The following is a 22,337-nucleotide window of genomic DNA, read 5'->3' as shown; positions in this document are numbered from 1 at the left end:
TGTTTTTGTTTTGTTCTTTTGTGGCGAGGAAAGACAAGGGCCATGCTAATAATCATTATTATTTGGAATGGTCTTCAAATAAATCTCCTATTGATAAAATTTTAATTCTATGGGGCCTCCCTTTAAATCATAATTAAGCATCTATTTTCTTTTTAGAAAATAGTATTTGAGAAATTAGATGAACTTCCTAATTTAAAATAACAATTTTATTCTTATAGCACTTATTATATATAAGGTACTATTCTGGCTGCTTCGTATATTTTACATCATTCAATCCTCATGACAACCCATAAGAAAAGTATTATTTGGGGGAAAGTTGAAGCTCTGCACCACACATGGCAGATATGACAGTTCACATTCTCATGTGAATAAAAATCTTTACTCATATAATCTTTATTTTTCTTTTTTTAAATTTTTTTTGTAGTTGTAGACATAATGTTTGTTTGTTTTTTTGTTTGTTTTATGTGGTGCTAAGGCTTGAACCCAGTGCCTCACACATGCTAGGCAAGCACTCTACCACTGAGCTACAGCCCCAGCCCTAATCTTTATTTTTCTATGGCCAAAATTTACTTCTATTACAAGCTTCAAGAGCCTGGGAGTGTAGCTCAGTGGAGAGCCCTTGTCTATTGCAAGTGTTCATCCTTCCAAGTGGTAAAAAACGTAAACCAAGTCAGTTAAAGGTCTTATTTATCTCCCTTCTCCTGGGATTGCTGCTGAGCTCAGCTGTCCATGTAAAGCCAGGACATTGGGTGGGGCCACCAGGGCAGAGAGTCTAGCTGACTGCCATCATGCAGTGTCACAGCATCCCCTGAGATGTGCATAAATCAATCTTGTCTGCTGCCATAAGTCATTGCTCTGTCATCTCCTGCCTACTGTAGACATTATCACATCCCGTGCCATCATTGTCAATCCAGGGCTCATGGGAAGCATTCTGCTACTCCTGAGCCAGACTGAGCTCCTGGAGAACTTTCACAGTCACGTTCACTTCATCTGCCTCAGCCCTTATGGCCATTCGTACTCTATTCCTCCTTTGCCAAGCCAGGCTGTGCAGTGATTCCATGGGTCCTGCCACACACGTGCACAACACCTCAGTTCCCAGAACCCAGTGTGGGGAATGTGTAGTTTCCCCCAGATTCAACTCAGGTCGGGGAAGAAGGGGAAAAAGACTCTCCACTCTCCCTTTCTGGTCCAAGTATTTTGTCCAGTCTGTGAACAGCAAAGTTCAGCTCTTTCGATTTTACAAATTTATTATAGATCAAACTTTAGCATATGAAAGTCAAATATCAAAGAATTTGATTCCTTTGTTATCTGCAAATTTCTGTGTCATTGATTTCAGGCAAGGAAAATGGAAAATTCTAGCTGCTTAAGATAGGGAAAAGGGCAGAGAGTACAAGGAATACAAGGGAAGAAAAACTTTGTTAATACCTCAGTGTATTTCTCTGGCACCTAGCTTGGCATTTACTAATCTATGAGAACTAGATAAGCAGTACTTATTTATGGGTGTGATGGCAATGATATATATATAATAGGATTAGAAGACTGTTTGAAGTATGTTCAAGGACACTTTCAATTTTTAATTGGTCCTGCATTTAAAATTCTGGACCACTAAATGTTCTATCATTCCCTAAATAAGCTTCTTATGTAGCAATCAGAATGATAGCAGTTTGATATAGAAGTTAGTTGTTCTCATTTCAAAAAATTCCATTAAAGTTGGTAGTTTGTCATTTAAAGCTAAAAAGTGACATGGGTCATAAATCTCTACATTTTAAAAATTACTGGTTTTCTATTTACTATTCTCAAAATAATGTAAGTAACTGAATCCTTGAATTCTTCCAAAAAGGCAGGCCTGGTTTTAACTTCAAATATGTTTATCTAATAAAGCTTAGAGCTGGACATTTTGGTGGACACCTCTAGTCCCAGCTTTGAGAGGCTGAGGTGGGAGGATTGCTTAACTCCAGGAATTTGAGGCTAGCCTAAGCAACATAGCAATAATACAATTTTAAAAAAGAGAGAGAGAAAGCAACAATGCTTAATCATGTTTATGATGTTGATGTTACCTCCATGTAGATATATTTATATTACTTCCACACAGATTTTCCTATCAGAATACATCCTACTAAATAGGACATAAAAGACAGTTTTGAGCAGCTATGCCCAGGATAGTGTCACAGCCCTTAATTTCTTCAAAACATTGCCTCCAATGGCCGTAAGACTCCAGAAAGAGACAAATGTATTTTGTCCAGCAAACCACCATTGTTATTAAAATCCATGGAGAACCCCCATAACTCGTTTGGTGAATTGCTCCCCAACCCCCCACAACCAAGCTTCCTGCACCTTGTTCAAATTCATCTCTATCCTTGCGGATCATTAGTTTATGAGAAAAAGATATTCCACTGTGTCCCAGGAATGGGTGCTGAAAGTTGAGCAAATAAGGAATAAGGAATGATCCACTTTGCATAGATCCAAACTTTATATATTGGCTCACATTCATGAGCCCATAGTATGTATGCTTTGTAGTCTAGCAGATGTTTTCCCTCATTTTAATGAAAGAACAGACCGTTTAGCACACAACATCTCACACTCTCCTTTGTTCTGGTACCCACTCTAGTGAAGAGGTAAGTCCCTCAATTTTTGATTATTCAAAATCCAGACCTGGGGGTGTAGCTCACTGCTACACTGCTTGCCTAGTGTACACAACATCCTGGGTTTGATCCCCAGAACCTCTAAAATTTAAAAAAAAAAAAACTGAAACATCATGAAATCTAGGCATGACCCCGGAAGTGTGCAGAGGACCACCTGCAGCTGTGCCACCTGGGGGATTTGGAAAAGACTGAGTCCTAAGCCCCACTCCCAGATATGATGCTGACCTAAGGAAAAGAAGTAAAGCCCAGAAATCTTCCCTTTTCTAAACAAATATCCAAGGTGAATATCATCAAGTTGTGAAATGATTCACTTCCTCAAAATATGTTTAAGGAAAGAGCTCCCATCATTCATTGATTGATTTTTTCAGTACCATTTATTCAGTAAATATTAAGCTGAGGCAGCATGCAAGAACAGACTTTTCTTGATCTATTTTCTGACTTTTATTTACAGAATCATAATATCATTTTAGGTGAAAATTCTTTTTTTAATAGAAAGTGCTCTTTACATTATCCTGGCTTGCCTCAAGAAAAATCAGAGAATCAATTTTTAGCAAGACACTTACTAATGTATGAAAAAATCATTTTACTCATTGCCCCATGCATCCTTAAAATATCAAGGATATAGGATTTAAAATTTAGAAACACATATACCAAAAGCTGTTTTCTTAAAAATGCTAACTTTTCAACTTTGTGATTTTGGCAACGTTTCTCATGTTCTATATTCCTGCCTTCTGGTGAGAGGAAGTAAAGGGTAAGGAGAAGAAAATGCCTTGGGAAGGCAGAAGGAAGGTACAAACTAATTACTAAAGTTTATTTGTTTGATGACATTGCTATTTTTAAAAAAATAAATCTCTCAATGACTTCTTTAAAAAGAAATTTCTCCACAAAATACGTGCTCTGACCTGGGAAAGTATAAGCAGGTTTGTCCTGTTTCTTTCTGCTGATCAAAAATTCCCCAATTCCATCCTGACATTTTCTCTCTCCCTCTCTCTGTCTCCCTAGGATTTTTTCCCCATTCCCGTGTGTGTGTGTGTGTGTGTGTGCACGCATGTAGATACAATGAAATAGAAAAGGAAAGAAAGGGAATAGGAACAAGAAAGACAAAGAAGAAAACAGAAACACTACATCATTTTAATTTGTTGGGCTAAAACGTTGCAGTTAAGGCCACATACACTGTAGTCCTTTAAATAAGAAAAGAAAAATGGTGAGGAACAAAGGACCAGGAAAGGGCACCAAGCCTATGGTTTAAAGTTACTGCACTGTAAGTGGTAAAAATGCAACAACTTGAAAAAGCTCATTTATAAAAACTAAGCTAAATATAGAACCTGCTGAAAAAGCAGAGTGGAAAAACTCAGCATCTTCTGGCAGCCATCAGTTTTATATCAGCAGTGACACACTGCCCACAATACAGCCCCACAATCTAGAATGCTGTCACCCCCACCTGTTTCCCTCACTGTTTCTGAAGCATAGAGGGGAGTGTCAGGAATATGAACATAAACATGAACACAAATGGGGTGACCTGCTCTTTTCAGAGTTACATGAGCCCCTGGTAGCCTGTGAGGTCAAATCCTTCAGACCCATGCATGCCCACGTCTCAACTGATCCTCTGCAGGTACACAGGAACTTGGCTGTAGGAATCATCAATGCCTCGACACAGCCAGGGCTAAATGATTCATCTACTTACATATTTCATTTATAACATTTATAAATGTATAACAATTCATAATACTATGAAAATTTATTTCTTTGATACATTTTTTTCCAGTAATACCTCAATGGTTTGCAATACTCTCACTGACCCTAGAAATAAAAATGATGATAAACTTTAATTCCAGTTAATAATTCCTTCTGGTTGTTAATTAAATGAATTTTTGTATCATTCACACAATTCTGATATAAGGGGCAGAAAGGGGGTATCCTGGCCAATACCCCTATAACTAAAGATAGGCTTCTGGGCAAGGTGGCACACAGCTGTAACCCTAGCAACCTGGGAGGCTGAGGCAGAAGGATCACAACAAGTTCCAGGCTTGCCTCTGCAACTTAATGAAAGCCTCAGGAACTTAGCAAGATTCTTTCTCAAAATAAAAAGAACTTCAGTTCAGTGGTAAAGTACCCCTGGGATCAGTCTCCAAACCCCCACTGAAAAAAAGGCTAACAAGAGAAGAGTATAACGAGTTATTTGATCAAAGTTTTATGTGACATAGGAACCTTCAGAAATAAAAACCCAAAACCTGGGGAGACCTATCTGGTTTTATGCTTAGAGTCAATGAAGAACAGTCATATAGAATTGTGATTAGACAAAGTCTATGTCCTAATGCTACTAGACTGACAGAGATAATTCAACAAGACTGTCTGCTCAGATTCTTCTTGACCTGTCTGTGTAGCATTCCTTCCTCCCAGGAATGTGGCAGGACCCTTTTGGAATGAGAATTTTATAATGTATTATCAGATAAAGCAAATCAAAGAATTCCTTTATGACCAGCTCCTATGCAGAACAGCAGGGAAAGGTAGAGTGATAGTTCTAGGTCTTATGCCACTCTTTGAAGAAAGGTTTCTAGTTTCAAAGATCTTTCTTGGAGAAGAGAAACTCTGGTTTCTACGACTTTAGGAGAGGAAGAAGAATGGGAGACCTGAGGGCAGAAGACATTCAGAATGAAACTTTGCCTCTAAAGCAGCATCTGAGGTCATCCGATCTATTTAGTCAAAAGCACTCAGCACACCAAAGTGCTGTTTGGGGTTCATCTTCCGAGCCCCAACAAGTTTCAATAACAGAAATGAAACAAAGAGCTGGGCTTGGTGGTACACACCTATAATCCCAGCAGCTTGGGAGGCTAAGGTAGAAGGATCATGAGTTCAAAGCCAGCCTCAGCAATGGGGAGGCACTAAGCATCTCAGTGAGACCCAATATCTAAATAAAATATAAAATAGGGTTGGGATGTAGCTGAGTGGTAGAGTACTGAGTTCAATACCTGGTACCTCCCCCCCCCAAAAAAAAAAAACAGAAAAAGAAACAAATAACAGAAAAATGTACAACAAATAGTAATAGCTAAATATTTAGAGCTGATATAACTTGAAAGTTAAACTTCTATAAGTGAGCTATAAACTGATTAAATAATTTATTGGGCCTGGAAAAGAAAAAAATTAGTTTATTATTTTAATGCTTTAGTTCTTTTTCAATAATTCTGCTCCTAATACAAATCACTAAACCTCTCAGAATTGTTTTTCTCATCTGTAAATGCAGATTATAAATATGGCCACAGTTATTATAAGGATAAAATTAAGTACCTAGTACAAAATAGTAGATATACACTAAATACCAGTTCTCTCAGTGCTAAATGTTATATTTAACATCTCTGTTAAAATGAAAAAAATAAAATCTTTCACAGAATTCTGCTTTCTTATAATAAAGATATGAAACAAGTAGCAATCATTTGCCAAGAGGTCAACAAACTACCATGCCAGGAAAGGGGGGAAATCCAACACCACAAGCTTCAAAACCTGACACCCAAGAAACAATCGATGATTCGGAGCCCAGCAGAACAGGGTGTTTTATAAGGCTCCCAGCACTATCTCCAGAACCCCTAGGGGAAATGCTAAAAAGCATCATCACCATTGCTGTCTTGGGACCATGAAACTGAACCACACCGAAACTCGTGGGTCGAGAAAAAAATGCACTACTTTTGGAGATCCCACCTCAGCTCCCAAAATTACTAAATGTCCATATTTAAACCAAATTTTAATGCAGTAATTAAATTAGTCCCTATTTCTGTCAGGGTTTAATGCAAGCAATAGAATCCACTCTGGGCATATTAAACAGGAATTACATATTTATTACAAAATTCTGAAAAGTGCTGGGGAGCAGAAGTCAACAAGGCCCTCCCATCAGTGACTAAACCACAGATATGGTAGAGAAGCGGAGATGCTGTTGCCACCACCCCTGCCTCTCCCAACACAATGCCTCTGGACTCCTCTGCAGGGGTAGTACCTGCAGTGTCCTGCTGCTGCCACAGTTGCTTCTGGAAGCATCTCAGTTTGAGACACAGCAGCAGGAAAATGACCTTGTACTCCCCAAGGTCTTCTACCAAACAAAATATGTGTCAATGTTTCTCAAATCCTGGCTATGTAGAAAATGTGAAATGCTGTTTTTACCTATTTTGTCCTATTGTCCCAGATGTGGAACACCTATAAAAAAAAGTATATGATATACAACGATTACATATATAATTACAGTACAATAATTATAACAATAATATATAAGCCCTAGATTATGACCCCCAACCTATTTTTATGCACCTGTGTCAGTTTCATTAAAATATTTGCAGAATTGAAAACTTGGGACTTAATGTTTAAGCCTTTCAGTCTCTGCTCCACAGACACACACTAATGGCGGGGAGTCAAATAGAGGCCAGGTGAGTTGATCTGTAGTATATTCCTCCAGACGCCCGTGGTAGGTGTACAATTCAATGGCCATGTCCTGTATAGTCTACCCACTCAGTTCCTCAGTATGCACATGCATTTGCCTCTAACTTCATTTGTTCCAAGCCAACTGTTTTAGTCAGCATCCCATAATCAACTTATGAAAAGAAAAGCGTTGTTATTTAGGCTCACAGTTTGGGAGCTTTCGGTACATGATTAGTTGGCCCTGTTGCTTTTGGGCCTGTGGCAAAGCAGAACACCATAGTAGGGAGTCCATGGCAGTGTGAAATCACTCACTTCATGGATGGGAAGTGAGAGAGAGGGGAAGGGGCCAGGGTCCCACCATCTCTTCCAATGGCACACCTCCAACTCCCCAACTTCCTCCCACTAGGCCCCACCTCTCTAACATCCCACCACCTCCCAATATTGCCAAGCTAGAGATCAAGCCTTTGTGGGATATTTAAGACCAAACTACAGCACCAACATTGGGTTCATATTTTAGTCTCCAATCCAGCAAATTAGTCTTGAGCCATCACACTGAATCCAGAAGCTCTGAGATGTGAATTAGTTGTGCCTGATATAGGGTTATAGTCCTGCCACCTGGTCTAGCACGCCAATAAACCAGTCCCTCACAAACTCCTTGGGTTTCTGCATATATATAATAGAAAAATCAAGTGCAACTTGTTGTTATCTTCTGGGGTGTTCTGGGATCTGAGTCTGCTTATAATTGATTAAGAAGCAAAGAAACATGTAATAATGAAAGGACCTGAGGAAAGTTGGTGAGTTATTACTTCAAATAAAGGAATTAGGTTGTTTTCGAACAAACCCCATCTAAACTCATCAGACAGCAAAAGTGAGCTGCTTCTGCTGACAAGGGAGGTTATGAGGAACCAGGATTTAGAGTTCTCAAATCCAACTGAATACACAATCCACCAATAATAAAATCCACAGGGTTTCTTCTAAATCAATCCTCTAATGCTCACTTTTAAAATATGGCAAAACATGAATTCAATTTATAGTGTAACTTAGTGACTCCTTGGATCAGATTCTATGTGATTTGTGGCTGCTTGAGTCCTGACCTAAGGCCATGGGAGATAAAAGATAACCTTAGAGTAATCTTGGAAGTTCCCTGGTTCTCTCAATTTTTTGAAGCTGATAATGTAAAAACCTGAGCTTATCATTTTCTTTCTTTAATCTCTCCAGAGCTGTCTCCTTAGCTATCCCATCTTACAACCCTTCCAATTTCTTATTTTTATTCTAATGATTTATCACAGCAACCACTTTGCCAAAATCTAAACCTTACATCTTTCCAGGAAGCTATAAGTGATCATTTAAATCATTTAAATGGCTGTTTTTGTCACTGTGTCCCATTTCCTTTTTTTTTCAGAGTCAGAAATAGAAATTATATTAAAAATCTAAGAACTTTAAAATCCTGGAGGTGCATGAATGGGCAGGAGAGAGCAACACACCTCTATTGCCACCACGGATTAGAGAAGCTTAACTGAGACTGTCACTGCACAAAGGGCACACAGAATGGACAGCACTGCGGGGATCTGGGGAAGAAGCTCTGCCCCAGAAAGGGGATGGGGCACGCAGGCTGGGGCCACTTGACCTATGAACAAAAACAGCTTGTCTGAGAACACTTGACCTTTAGCCTGGTGCAAGGAAGCAAAGAGGATATTGTACAGGGTCCCTTTCCCCAGAAAGTCCCATTTTCTAATGGTAACAGGATTGCCGTTATCTAAGGCCTACCAATCAGGTTAGATAACCCACACAATGTTTCTTGAAAGTCTGTTATCTGAAACCCCTTCCAGAAGGAACAAAAAAGAGAACACCCTAGGTTGGAGGAGAGGTTAAGAAAAAAAAGGATTTCAACCAGGGAATGACATATTGATAGCATCATTCTAAAGTCTGCAGAAGCAGGAATCTGAGATGAGGATCACCTCACTGTGATTGCAAGTTCAACATCAAGTTGAAATTTACCAGAATGTGCTTATAAATTGCGTGATTTCCCTCTTTTTGCACATTGCATCCACCATTTTTTTGTTAAATCTGTGCACTATGGAGCTGAAGCCCTGAGCCTACACAGGAGGCAGTAACTACCCCCATTACCAATAGGTACTGGGGGAAGTTAGCTTTTACAAACTTCAAGTCTCAAGTGACTGCCTCCAACTGGTAGAGGTTTATCAATTATAAGAACCCTCGTTGCTTGGGATCTGGAAAATATAGATTTAAGTTACTAATTTCCAAAGAAGAAACCATTGTTAACTTGAAGGTAGAATGGAAGAAGAACTAATCCAGAAAATCCACCATAGTCTCAAGAAGTTAGTCTAAATTTAGCTATCTATGCTCAGTCTTTCAAATGTCCTCTTCCCTCCTCCTGATTCTCAACCTATGATATCATCCACTTATGTTATGAGTCAGATAAGGCACCTGGAACTGGTTCCTGGATACTCAGTGGCTGGTATTTGCTCTTTTCTTGGTTGTTGTCCTTTATTCACCTCATAACTGGTGGCCTGCAGGAGACCCACGCTGAAGTCTATGGTTGGTAAACTTGAGGTCCATTCATCATTTCCCTCTGAATTGAGATATCATACTACTTTGCTGCTTTTGTTCAACCTGAGATCTTCTGTAGTAAAGAAGTTTTGAAACCCATGAGGAATGCAAAAGAAAGGGGAATGTTATAATTGCACTGTTTAAATAATCTATCTTCTAGTTTTTCACTTTTAGTAGGACTGCTAACAAGACATTTGATTTTACAAGTGTAGATAGCATTTATGTTAAGATTCCTTCACTTTCCCAAAGGAAATTTTCATGGAGGTCTGAATGAGCAGTGGAAAAATAGGAAAATAGTCTGCAAAAAAGAGGGAAATCATGCACTTTATAAGCAAACTCTGGTAAATTTAACCTTTCTCATTTGTGCGGTTTGATAGATTGTGGGGACTATTCACAAATCCAGATAATATATGGAGTAACAAGTTTATATGGGAAAAGATAATGAGTTCCATTCTGGAAGTGTTAGGTTTGAGGTACCTGAGGTAAACTGTGTATGTGTTAGAAAGTAGAAAAAGGTGTGGACTAGAGACATAACCTGAAAATCTGCTGATCAGAGTAGAAACCATAGGAACCAGGAAGTCAATTTTATCAAATCCATGCAACTAAATAGGTTATAATATCTGAATTCAAGTCTCAGGTATAAATTATACAAAAATGATTCAAAGCAGACTCCTATATGCTAGTTACCAACTTGTCTGAGTCCAAGAAGGTAAAACATCTACACAGGTTACATGAAGCAAATTTTCTACATAGCAAGGGACAAAAGACGCCTGAGGTTCATAGTGAGCTGGGAAAGAAAGCTGCCCGCAGTATGAATTGCTGACTACACCTGCCCTACATGTACCAGGGCTGAGGGACCCTAGGAGGCAACTGCTCTAGTTATGTATCTCAGGGGCAACCTGACTCCCTTGGAAAAGCTTTGAAGACATCCTATTTCTAGGGAAGGGAGGAACAAAGCCTTGACTGTCCAGGAAGTTACTGCCTAACTCAAGGTGTCAACACTCCCTACAAGGATAGGAAAAAGGACTGGGCTGTTTCAGGCAATTCCTCCCTATCTCAGGATAATGCATTTCCAGAATGTTCTATAATTTTCCTTGAAAACTGCACCAAAAAAAAAAAAGAAGGAGAAAACTGGATGGGTACAAGGCCAATAACTCTACTGTACTGTACATAAGAGAAATAATTTCTAAAAGCAATGCCAGATTTAATAATTACAGAAATAGGACAAATTTGTAGAATCAATATCTATCTATTTATCTATCTACCTCTATCTATTGATCTCTATCTATCTGTCTGTCTGTCTTTACATGTTTGGGCATTCTTAAAGAGTCATAGCAGCCACGCACTGTGTTACACACCTGTAATCACAGCAGTTTAGCAGCTTGGATGGCCAAGGCAGGAGGATTGCAAGTTCAAAGCCAGCTTTAGCAACTTAGTGAGACCCTAAGCAACTTAGTGAGATCCTGTTTCAAAATCTGTTTAAAAAAGGAAGGGGGATGGTGCTGAGGATGTGGTTTTATATTTAAGTTTCAATCCCCAATACTAAAAAAAAAAAAAAAAAGTCATGGCATTTGGAAAATAATTTTAAAGCTCTACAGAGGATCACATTCAAATCCCCACCAGGAAGATAAAGATTTGTTCCATACAGAAAGAGCTTCATAGAAGCTGCTCCTACATCTCCATTTCATCACATGATTAGTTTCATTGTCCCTTATGTTGAAAAACAATTAAAAGATCATAAAATTCTTTAAAAAATTATCTTCTTCCCCTCGCCTTGTAGCTTCCTGTTAGTTAGCTTTCGGTTATTATAACAAATACCTGAGATAAATCAACTTAAAAAGAGGAAACATAACATTTTAGCTCATAGCTTCAGAAGTTTCAGTCCATGACTAGTTGGCCCCATTGCTTTGGGCAATTGCTTTCTTTGATTTTTAAATATGATCATCATGGCCACCCACCCATGTTTATTTATCTCCAATGTGGGTTTTAATGATTAAAGAAGATTTAGAGAAACAATTAAAATGCTAAGAGCAGTGTGCCATATTCTGGTATGCCTAAAATTCTGCTTGTTCAAGTATGGCCCAAGTATTACTTGTGGCAGAATCACTACAGAGCTTGTTAGAAACAGACACCAGGAGCCCCTCCCAGCACCCCATAGGGGATCCAGAAATCCACATTGGTAGGTTTCTAGATGATGCTTATCTCATTAAGTTTGAGACTCGCCAGCTTATTTTAAAGGACCTATTTTCCCCCAGCACACCAGAATATATCTGTTTTGTTCTATTCTTAATTTTCTGCTCTTTCCTCCCTACCTGCCCCCAGGAGACAACAATGGATGGTCTCTGCAATTCGACAAATATTTTGGCAACCACAATGAAATGACCTCCTCATATTCCTTTGAGACAAAAACATCTGAATGCTGTAAGTAATCATAGTAATTGAGCCTCCTTTTCCGTAAATTCTTTATAAGACACGAAACTTTTAAAAGTTGGATTCTATGTATAATTTTATGAAAAGGTTATTTGTAATTTTCCAGTTTCAAACTTTATTAGGGATGCATCCTAAATTTGGAAATTCTGTTTTAAAATAAACTCATGGAATCTTAAGGATGAAAGTCATCAATCATGTCAGGTATTGTGAGTAAAATTAATGTCAGTCAGGGTTGCTATTTTATGTAAGTTCCCTTTCACCATCACTATAAACCCTGATGCAAAGGAAACAGAAAATAGAAAAGCAAAGAAGCTGTTTGATTTTAATGGCTGCAATTGAAAAATCTTCTGGTGTCTAAGCTGTATTTCAGAGCTATGAAAACCTATTAATTATAACCTGTGTTTAGTCAATATTTCAAAAACTCACAAAAACACCAGAGAGGATGTAGAAGGCTATAAACTTGAGGATTGATTCTATAACGCTTCATATCATGAAAATAATTCCTTTTAAATAATTTTTTCTATTTTAATAAATTATGCAAATGAAGGTCTGTGCCTTAGGTTTGCAATTTTGACCTCAGCTTTTCAAAATATTGATTAAGTAGGAGGGTTGAACCAGGTGGCACATTTTCTTAATCCCAGCTACTCGGGAGGCTGAAGCAGGAGGATCTAAAGTTCAAAACCAGCCTCAGCAACTTGGCCAGACTCAAAATGAAATAAAAATAAAAAGGGCTAGGGTGTTGCTTGATAGTAGAGCATCCCCCTGGTTCAATCTCCAGCATTGGGAGCAGACAACAAGCATTAGGAGGGGAATCCCTTATGGTCTACCACAAATTATAAAGCCTAGATTTTCAAATTTTCAATATTTTTTTGTCTTCACTACCCAAATGAGATAAACTACTAACAGTCCCCAATTAAAGGAGATAACCTTCCCCTGGTAATCTCCTGTGTTACTCATCAATCTACCTTAGCATCCCTGAACCTGCCTCCAAGAGGATGGAGACCAAATAATTTCATCATTAAAAAGCTAAAAGCGCAGGGCAGGGTGGTGCACACCTGTAATCCCAGCAGCTTGGGAGGCTGAGACAGGAGGATCTCGAGTTTAAAACCAGCCTCAGCAAAATCGAGGGGCTAAGCAACTCAGTGAGACTCTGTCTCTAAATAAAATACAAAATAGGGCTAAGGATGTATGTAAGCAAAAATAACCAACACGGTTTCAGCACCATTATAAAGGCACAAATAACCGGGACAGAAGCAGACTTCAACGGGATCAAGAAGCTTTCCTTTATTGGCAGCGGAGTCAATCAATCAGATTTTCTCATTTTCTGGGTAGAAAAATAGCCCACGGGTTACAGAAGGAGTCTGAGTTTTATAGTCTACAATGAGGTTGAATTAGTCATTGGAAACTGTGAATGTGCACGTGCAGATGGAACAGTCAGGGAACTGGTTGCGCAGGTTAAAACTTTAACTCAGAAGGCAGTTGTCACAAGTTTGAAACTCACTGTTAGTGGAAGGAGACAGGAGCTCAGATCCCACCCACTGCTTTTCTTCTTCCTCTGGGATTCATTATTTCCCAGAGTTTACTGTGCCTTCCTTCAGGACTTATTGGCAATAGGGGAAGGTCAAAGTTTAGGGCCCAGCCTTTCAGTATCCTCCTCCTCCCTGCAGAACCCACTGTAGTTTGGAAGGGGTGAATGTTTGCTTTTTCCCATTGTTACTGGGAAAGGATTTACTGGAAGAGGTGTAATGTTTGGCTAATTTCCCTCCATCCTCCTAAGACACACTGTCTTTCTGTTTTTTTCCTGGGGGCTATCGTAGGAATATTATTTTCCATAACCCTTCAATGTGGCTCAGTTGTCCAGTGCACCTGGGTTCAATCCCCAGTACCCACCACCTCCCCTACAAAAAAGCTATAAGCTTTTTCGTGTGTGTGTTTTGTTCTGGAGATTGAACCCAGGGATGATTTTACCACTAAGCAACACCACAAGTCCTTTGAGAGAAGATCTTGCTAAATTATTTAGAACCTCACAAAATTGATGCAGTAGGCTTCAAACTTGCCATCTTGCAGCTTCAGCCTCCCAATTGCTGGGAATGTGCCACTAACCCAGCTAAAGAGATTTTAGCAAAGAAAAGAGTTAACAACTAATATTATGCCAAAAAGTAATAATGACAAATTAAGCTGTGTTATCTTAAAATGCATTTTTTCCCTTTATTATTTTGTTTTCATTTCTTAAATTTTAATTGAATCTTTTAATATCTCATGTTATTCCCAAGAAAATTTTCAGCAACTTACAATTAAAGTATAGCTAAATCCTCACTGAGAAAGCTCAGCAACCACACACAAAGCTTAGTTCTGAATATTGTAGTCATTAAGTCAAAGAGGAAAAATAACAGGTTATATAATTCGCATAGTCTCATTTGTAAAGGAAAAACAAAGGGGAAAAAACAGACCAAGTCAGCAAGAGAAATAAGTTTTTACCTGATCTTGCACTCTGGAAGAAAATTTGTCACAAGTACAATTACAGAAGAATCCTAAACTCCTGTACACAATAAATATAATATAAACACATAATTTTTCATTATAGCCCTCTTAAGACAATTTGGGGAATTGCAATTAATAATTAAATATCTTTTTCAGATTCAAACATGGTAAATAAAATGAAATGAAAAGTGACGAATAATATCTGGGGGTGAAACTTACATTAAGGTTCCTAATTGTGCCACTTTCTTTAAATCAGATTATTATAGGGACTTACTGGAAATTAAACTGAAGATAGCTTATAATCATTTTGGCTAGATGAAAGAATGTGAGGAATCCACATTTTAAAAATCACTCCTCAAGATCAATATCATGGAAAATAATAATATCTATGATTAACCAATACACTGTCTAAAGTTTAAATTTGAAAGATTTGGAAAACATTTTTTACCAACCATAATTTTTACCACTCAGAGGCTATTATCATCATTTGCTGGTACATTACTTGCCTTTTTTTTTTTAACTTTGTTGAAATAAAATTTCAAATAATTTCCTGTACCAATCAGTTTTATCATATTTTCAATTAGCATTTTAGTATAATTAGCTATTCATGTTATTATAAGCTCTTGGGAAATAATATATGTAATGTTATTTTTAAGTGACATAATTTACTTATTCTTTTGTCATTGAATATTTATATGTTTTTTTTTTCATTTTTCCCTATTACAGATAACCCTGTACTTAAGATATGTATTATCTTAATTCAGTCTATATATATGTGGAAAAAACACTACAATGAATGCTGGTTTCATTGCCTTCTTTTTTGATCTTCTATTCACTCCTTCTCAGGACTTGCATCTTCCTCCCCAGCCTTCACCATCCACCCTCACAACATAAACATGCTCTCACATGGTAGATAGGATTTAACTTAGACAGCCATCCCTGGCCAAAATGGGTACTCCAACTGTAAAGCTGTTTAATAAGAATTTTCAGCAGATACATAATCAGTGAAACTAGGTTTTGATCCTAAACACCTGTAACCCTGGAAAGAGTCTCTGCAGTTACTCGGGAGGAGATGAAAAACACCTGTCATCACACGTACCTGAGCAAACAGGCACTTTCCAAGTTCAAAGCCTGTAGCCAGCTGTGCTCGCTAATCCTTCACAGGAGCCTCTGCTTCATATTTGAGACACTTGCCTACTCTCTGGAAGCTTTACTGCAAAGATCAGAAACTGGAAATTTGCAAGCAGAAAATTTCTCATAGAAAGTTTTGTTTTTCCTAGGATGTTTTAAATTAACTATTATTTTTAAATGGGTAATTATATATAAAACATTGTATTTCTGGCTTCTTTGCAAATGTTGGTAGATTTGGCTGCACTCATTCCTATTGTAAGTTGGCAACAGGAGAAATCAACCCATTTGGACATCCAGACACTACTTTGCCTGATCATGATAGATATTTGAGTCCATAGCAACTGCTAAAAAGCTTAAGGCTCTAGAAGTAAATGTATTTGGGAAGTATTCCTCATTGCTCTCAGTCATTGTCCATTCCCTATCACGGCAGGAATCAGACTAATTTATTACACTAAACAATAATCCTTTCATACTATATAAAAACATCGTTATGAGGCTCTAATAGACTTCAGATACATTGAATCACATTCTTAAGCCTCAAGCCCCACAGATGGCCAAAAGGGTGTATCTCATTCTTTCTTATTCCAACACCAAAAAGAGTAAAAATAGGATGACTGTGCAGAAAAAAAAAATGTCCACTCACATAAATGAAGATTTAGAGATCCATCATCTCTACACAGGCCAAAGAAGCATTCTCTTTTAAAAATCTATTGAAAAGGGAGGGGCTGGGGTTGTGGCTCAGCCATAGAGTGCTCGCCAGCAAGGCGCTGGGTTCAGTCCTCAGCACCATATAAAATAAATAAATAAAAATAAAGGTATTGTGTCCAACTACAACTAAAAAATATATTTTAAAAATTTCATTGTTTAAAACAAAAATCTATTGAAGAACTCCTGAATTTTCCAGGAAAAAAAAATCTAACCACACTAATCATTTAGTGTTTAATTCTCCTCTTCCTTGTTGGTTAAAAGTGACTTAGTCCTATAAAAGTTTTGATGATGCTATAAATAAGTACTTCCTTCTTAAATAGAACCTTCCACAATCATCAAACCCCAACACAATATATCACATTTTCCTTGGGTGACATAGGAACATGATTTCATTCATTTTGCAATAAATGGAAAAGAACATTATTCTATTTTTAAAAAAATGGATGGGTTGGTAAGTGTGTATGTTTCCAAATGCTAATGTTCTAGCATCCTTTTAAAGATAAATTAAAAGTCAACTTTGGAACCTTAATTTAAAGCATTGCTCAGGTAAGGCATGACATACTCTTGTACTAAGTATTCTTTTCATTGCCCTCCTCTTCCTGGTCCCCCACTTTCATCACCCCTTACCACTTCCTCTTTGTTCAGTGCTTGGTTCTGTGCCTGGGCATTGTTTTTGCGGAGGTCTACAGCTTGACTGTGATGAAGCCAATTTACGAGCTGTTCCATCAGTTTCTTCAAATGTGACTATAATGTAAGTAGAAAGGAATGGCTCATCCTTACAGCCAGAACAGTACCTATAAAACTGTATCATAATTAAGACGTGTCATTATTAAAATTATTCAAAGATGATGTCATTGTCTCTTAGATCAGTTATGATTGCTCATATTTATTTTGCTTTTATTAAATGCTAGATCCCACCTTAAATTATCCCATCTTGGGCTGGGGTTGTGGTTCAGTGATAGAGCACTTGCCTAGCACATGTGAGGTACTGGGTTCAATTCTTGGCAACACATAAATAAATTAGCAAAGGTGTTGTGTCCATCTACAACTAAAAACATTTTTTAAATTATCCCAACTTATTTAATTCCATGAAATATTTAAACTCACCATATTTTATCTAAATGAAAGATGTCATCAACTGCATGTGCTACTAAAGGGAAAAAAAGGCACTTATTTATTATACCATTATATAGGGCTTTCCTTTACTTTGTTTGTTTGATTGTTTGTTTGTTTGTTTGTTTGTTTTGAGATAGGATCTCAATAAGTTGCTTAGATCCTTACTAATTGCTGAGGCTGGCCTGGAACTTGCAATCCTCCTGCCTCAGCCTCCCAAGCTGCTGGAATTACAGGCATGTGCCACCACATCTGGCTTTTACATAGAATTTTTACTTGAAACTTATTCAAATAGCTCTTTTAGAATTTCTTAAACATAAGTTTTAATATACTCTCAGATACAAATAAAAACAAGCAAAATAAGTTTGATACATATTCCCAGAATTTTATATCTAAATTAACACTTCCAAATCACATTTTGAATCAGAGATATTGACGTTGATTTTTCCTAACTATTCAAACTTACGTGTGTATAAAAGATCACTTTCATAATAAATGGTTTGTTGATTTCTAGTACTTGTGGCTCTAAGTTTCTAGTGGTACTAATTTGAATTCAACCAGACCTCAGCAACAGAAACACATGCATTTGGCTGAGATTTTTAAAAAGAAATCAATGGAATATGGATATTTTAAATCAATATTTTTACTGAATTTTTTCATACAGATGTTTTGATGCCTTCTGTCTCTGACTTTTGGGTGAAAGGGGACAAAATGTGAGTTTACAAAGTTGGCAAGTCTTGCCTTTCTCAAACCAAACTGTTTATTCAACTCAAATGATTGACATATAAGGAATGGAAGAGCCACAGTGCAGAGGTCTTATAAATGGTATTATCAATCATAAAAACTGGGGATTTGGCCAGAAAGTGGGGAGATAGCAACCTGAGAACATGAACTGAAAACACCCAGAGGTTAAACCACAAAAACTTGTTTTCCAAAGAAACCAACATTCTCACTGAACTAAGGAAAGAGAAAAGCTCTCCCACATTCTGTTCCCTCCTTGCCTCTGTACCACTTTTTTTCGTAGTAATTAGTCCTACTTTACAAAAAAAAAAAAAAATGACTTCCCCAAAGAAACTGAGGTCCCTTGGAGAGTTTCTGTGATTTAAATCTTAACTGGAAATGCAGGGTATAAGAATTTACAATTTCATCCTATTTTCAGGGAAAAAAAATCATTATCACCCTCACTGCTTAATATCAAATTATTAGAAAATCCAAATCAAAGAATATCCCAATGCTGCCAATATTGGTTTTTATTTTCCTCCAAGAAATATTTGAATCCATTCTTCAACAATTCAACTAATGTTTGTAAAAGAAACAGAAGAAGAAAACTGAGAAATGGAGTGGGGTGAGGCAACTTCCTAGAAAGAGCATGCCCACCCAAAGGGTGCATAATTCAGTTGAATTCATTCTGATTCAATTTTTTAAAAACTGTTCTGGCCCAATACATAACACACATACATAAAGAGATGTGTGTCAGTCTTTGACCTGCCAGTTTTCAACCCCAGTATTAAATACATTAGAACCAGATCTTTGTGAATGCTTATCTACCAGAACGCAAGGAAGAAGGCAGGATCAACACTTATTTCAAGTTTCCCATGCCAAATAATTGAGAATGGGAAGGCATAGTTGCCATAAATGGGGATAATTAGGACTCTAATGTCATATTTATTTTTTAATTTGAGATGAACATTGGAAATTCTGGGAAGATACAGGAATAATGCTCAGGAGTATATATCTACAGCATTCTTTTTTTTTAATTTTTTTATTGTTGGTTGTTCAAAACATTACAAATTTCTTGACATATCATATTCCACACTTTGATTCAAGTGGGTTATGAACTCCCACCTTCACCCCATACACAGATTGCAGAATCACATCAGTTACACATCCATTGATTTACATATTGCCATACTAGTGTCTGTTGTGCTCCGCTGCCTTTCCCATCCTCCACCATCCCCCCTCCCCACCTCTCCCCTCCCCTCCCCTCCTCTCTCTCTACCCCCTCCACTGTATAACCCTGAGGGTCTCCTTCCATTTCCAAGCAATTTCCCTTCTCTCTCCCTTTCCCTCCCACCTCTCATCCCTGTTAAATGTTAATCTTCTTCTCATGCTCTTCATCCCTACTCTGTTCTTAGTTACTCTCCTTATATCAAAGAAGACATTTGGCATTTGTTTTTTAGGGATTGGCTAGCTTCACTTAGCATAATCTGCTCTAATGCCATCCATTTCCCTGCAAATTCTATGATTTTCTACAGCATTCTTATGCTGTGGGTATAGCTTGGCGGTACAGCACTTGCCTACATGCACAGTGCTCTGAGTGCAATCCACAGCACTGGGAGTGGGGGGAAATATAGTGCTTTGTACTTTGGGTTGAACCACTTGAATCCAGTTGTCCATTTATACTTTTCTCTGTAGAACACTGGCTCAGCTTCATACCTTGCCCAGTCTGCTAGTTCAATTCCATAAGGAAAAAGAACTCTAGGCTTTACAGCAAATACATTAAAAAACTAAATATTAAATTTCATTACTGAGTTAGTTCCAGATTTTAAGTTGGAACTCTTGGAGGAAAATGTCAAAAGGAACTAAATCATATGTAAGTAAAGTATCAAAGAAGCCTATAATCCAAGGAGCATTTACTAAAGTTGGGACTTATTGAAAGTGTTTCACATAAATGCTAAAGAATGAAACAGACAGATAGAAATGAATATTTATACATTGTTCTAGCTTTCTAAACATTAACTTTGTTTGAGAATTGACTTTAAGATCCTAGAATTTGGGCTGAGGCTGTAGCTCAGTGGCAGTGTTCTTGCCTAGCATGTGTAAGGGACAGGGATGGGTCCTTAGCACCACATAAAAATAAACAAAGGCATTCTGTCCACCTATAATTACAAAAAAATTAAAAAGATCCTAAAATTTAATCACTAAACTACATCTACAATCCTAAGAGCTGTCTTTATAAAAACCAAAGCTAGCTTTGATAATGACAAATCTAGTCAGTTTCTCTGTCATACACAATATATATACATATATGCATGTGTATATATATATGAATACGTGTGCATGAATATGTACATAAACATACTCATATATATGACTTTGTGAAAAGTCAAATTTATAATATCAATTTTTTAGTATAATGATCTATTATATTTTAAAAGTTCTTTATTTTATTGTATTTTATTTTATCTTATTTTTGGTGCTGGGGATTGAACCTAGGGACTCACACATGCCAACCAAGCACTTTACCACTGAACCACAACACCAACACTTAAAAGTATTTTGGTTCTTTGTTCTCATCAAAGAAAATAGAATCTACTTGTTTCCATTTCAATAGGATATTATGAAAATATAAATAATACTATGTGTTAGAATATTTGGTATTTAGAAAGGCATAACCTATAAATTGTAGGTATTCTTGATTAATATGGTAACACACTTTCTAAGAAATATTACTTAGGAGTTCTCAAATGAATTTCCCTTTCCTCTTCAGAAGCCCTCCCTAGCTCCCTGTGTAGGTACAATTAGCCTCTTCTTCTTGAGTCCTCTCATAAAAGTTCATTTGCATCTCTTTTTATTTTTTTAATTGCTTTAATTAGTTACACATGACAGTAGAATGCATTTATGCACTTTGATATATCATACATAGATGGGATAGAATTTCTCATTTTTCTGAGTGTACATATTGCAGAATCATATTGGTCATGTAGTAACATAAATACATACAGTAATAATGTCTGTTTCATTCTACTATCTTTCCTATTCCCACATCCCTTTCCCTCCCCTCCCATCACTTCCCTCTACCTAATCTAAGGTAATGCTATTCTTCCCTAATGCCCCCTGCCTTATTGTGAATTAGTATCCACATATTAGAGAAAATATTTGGCCTTTGGTTTTGTGGGATTGGCTTATTTCACTAGCATGATATTCTCCAACTCCAACTATTTACTGGCAAATGCCATAATTTTACTCTTCTTTAAAGCTGAGTAGTATTCCATTAAGTATATGTACCACATTTTCTTCATCCATTCATCTGTTGAGGGACACCTATTGTGAATTGAGCCTGCTATAAACATTGATGTGGCTGCGTCACTATAGTATGCTGATTTTAAGTCCTTTGGGTATAAACCAAGGAGTAGAATAGCTGGGTCAAATGGTAGTTTTCATTTCTAGTTTTCTGAGGAGTCTCCATACTGCTTTCCATAGTGGTTGCACCAATTTGCAGTCCCACCAGCAATGTATGAGTGTACCTTTTTCACCACATCCTCATCATTCTAACAGGAGTGAGATGAAATCTTAGAGTAGTTTAGATTTGCATTTCTCTAATTGCTAGATATTGAACACTTTTTCATATATCTATTGATCAATTGTATTTTTTCTTCTATGAAGTGTCTGTTCAGTTCCTTAGCCCATTTATTGATTGGGTTATTTGGTTTTTTGGTGTTAAGTTTTTTGAGTTCTTTATATGGCCTAGAGATTAATGCTTTATCAGAAGTGCATGTGATAAAGATTTTCTCCCAATCTGTAGGCTCTCTCCTCACATTATTAATTGTTGCCTTTGCTGAGAAGAAGTTTTTTAATTTGAATCCATCCCATTTATTGATTCTTGATTTTTACTTCATGTGCTTTAGGAGTCTTAAGGAAGTCAGATTCTAGGCCAACATGGTGAAGATTTGGGCCTATTTTTATTTCTATTAGGCACAGGGTCTTGCAGCTCTTTTATTATGTTAAACATGCTTCCTTAGTCTTGGGATTCTCTTTTTTTTTCTTTTCTTTAATTCTAATTTGTTATATGACAGAAAAATGCATTGAAAATCATATTACACATATAGAGCACAATTTTTCATATCTCTGGTTGTATAC

The 22,337-nt window shown here is 37.2% G+C and overlaps 1 protein-coding gene across 1 annotated transcript in view; it reads left to right on the top strand.

Annotated features, from left to right (window-relative positions):
* Positions 1-22,337, top strand: part of Rxfp1 (relaxin family peptide receptor 1) — a 134,032-nt gene that overhangs the window by 56,561 nt on the left and 55,134 nt on the right. The window contains exons 3-4 of the mRNA XM_046458843.2: positions 11,937-12,035; positions 17,010-17,115. Coding sequence (XP_046314799.2) covers positions 11,937-12,035; positions 17,010-17,115 — 205 coding nt within the window. The remainder of the gene's footprint in view (positions 1-11,936; positions 12,036-17,009; positions 17,116-22,337) is intronic.

The sequence above is a fragment of the Marmota monax genome, unplaced genomic scaffold (genome assembly GCF_021218885.2).
Source record: "Marmota monax isolate L192 unplaced genomic scaffold, Marmota_monax_Labrador192_F-V1.1 WCK01_AAM20220418_F8-fsc00002, whole genome shotgun sequence".
NCBI lineage: Eukaryota > Metazoa > Chordata > Mammalia > Rodentia > Sciuridae > Marmota > Marmota monax.
The sequence above is the reverse complement of the archived record's forward strand: the minus strand, read 5'-3'. Positions and strand labels throughout refer to the sequence as shown.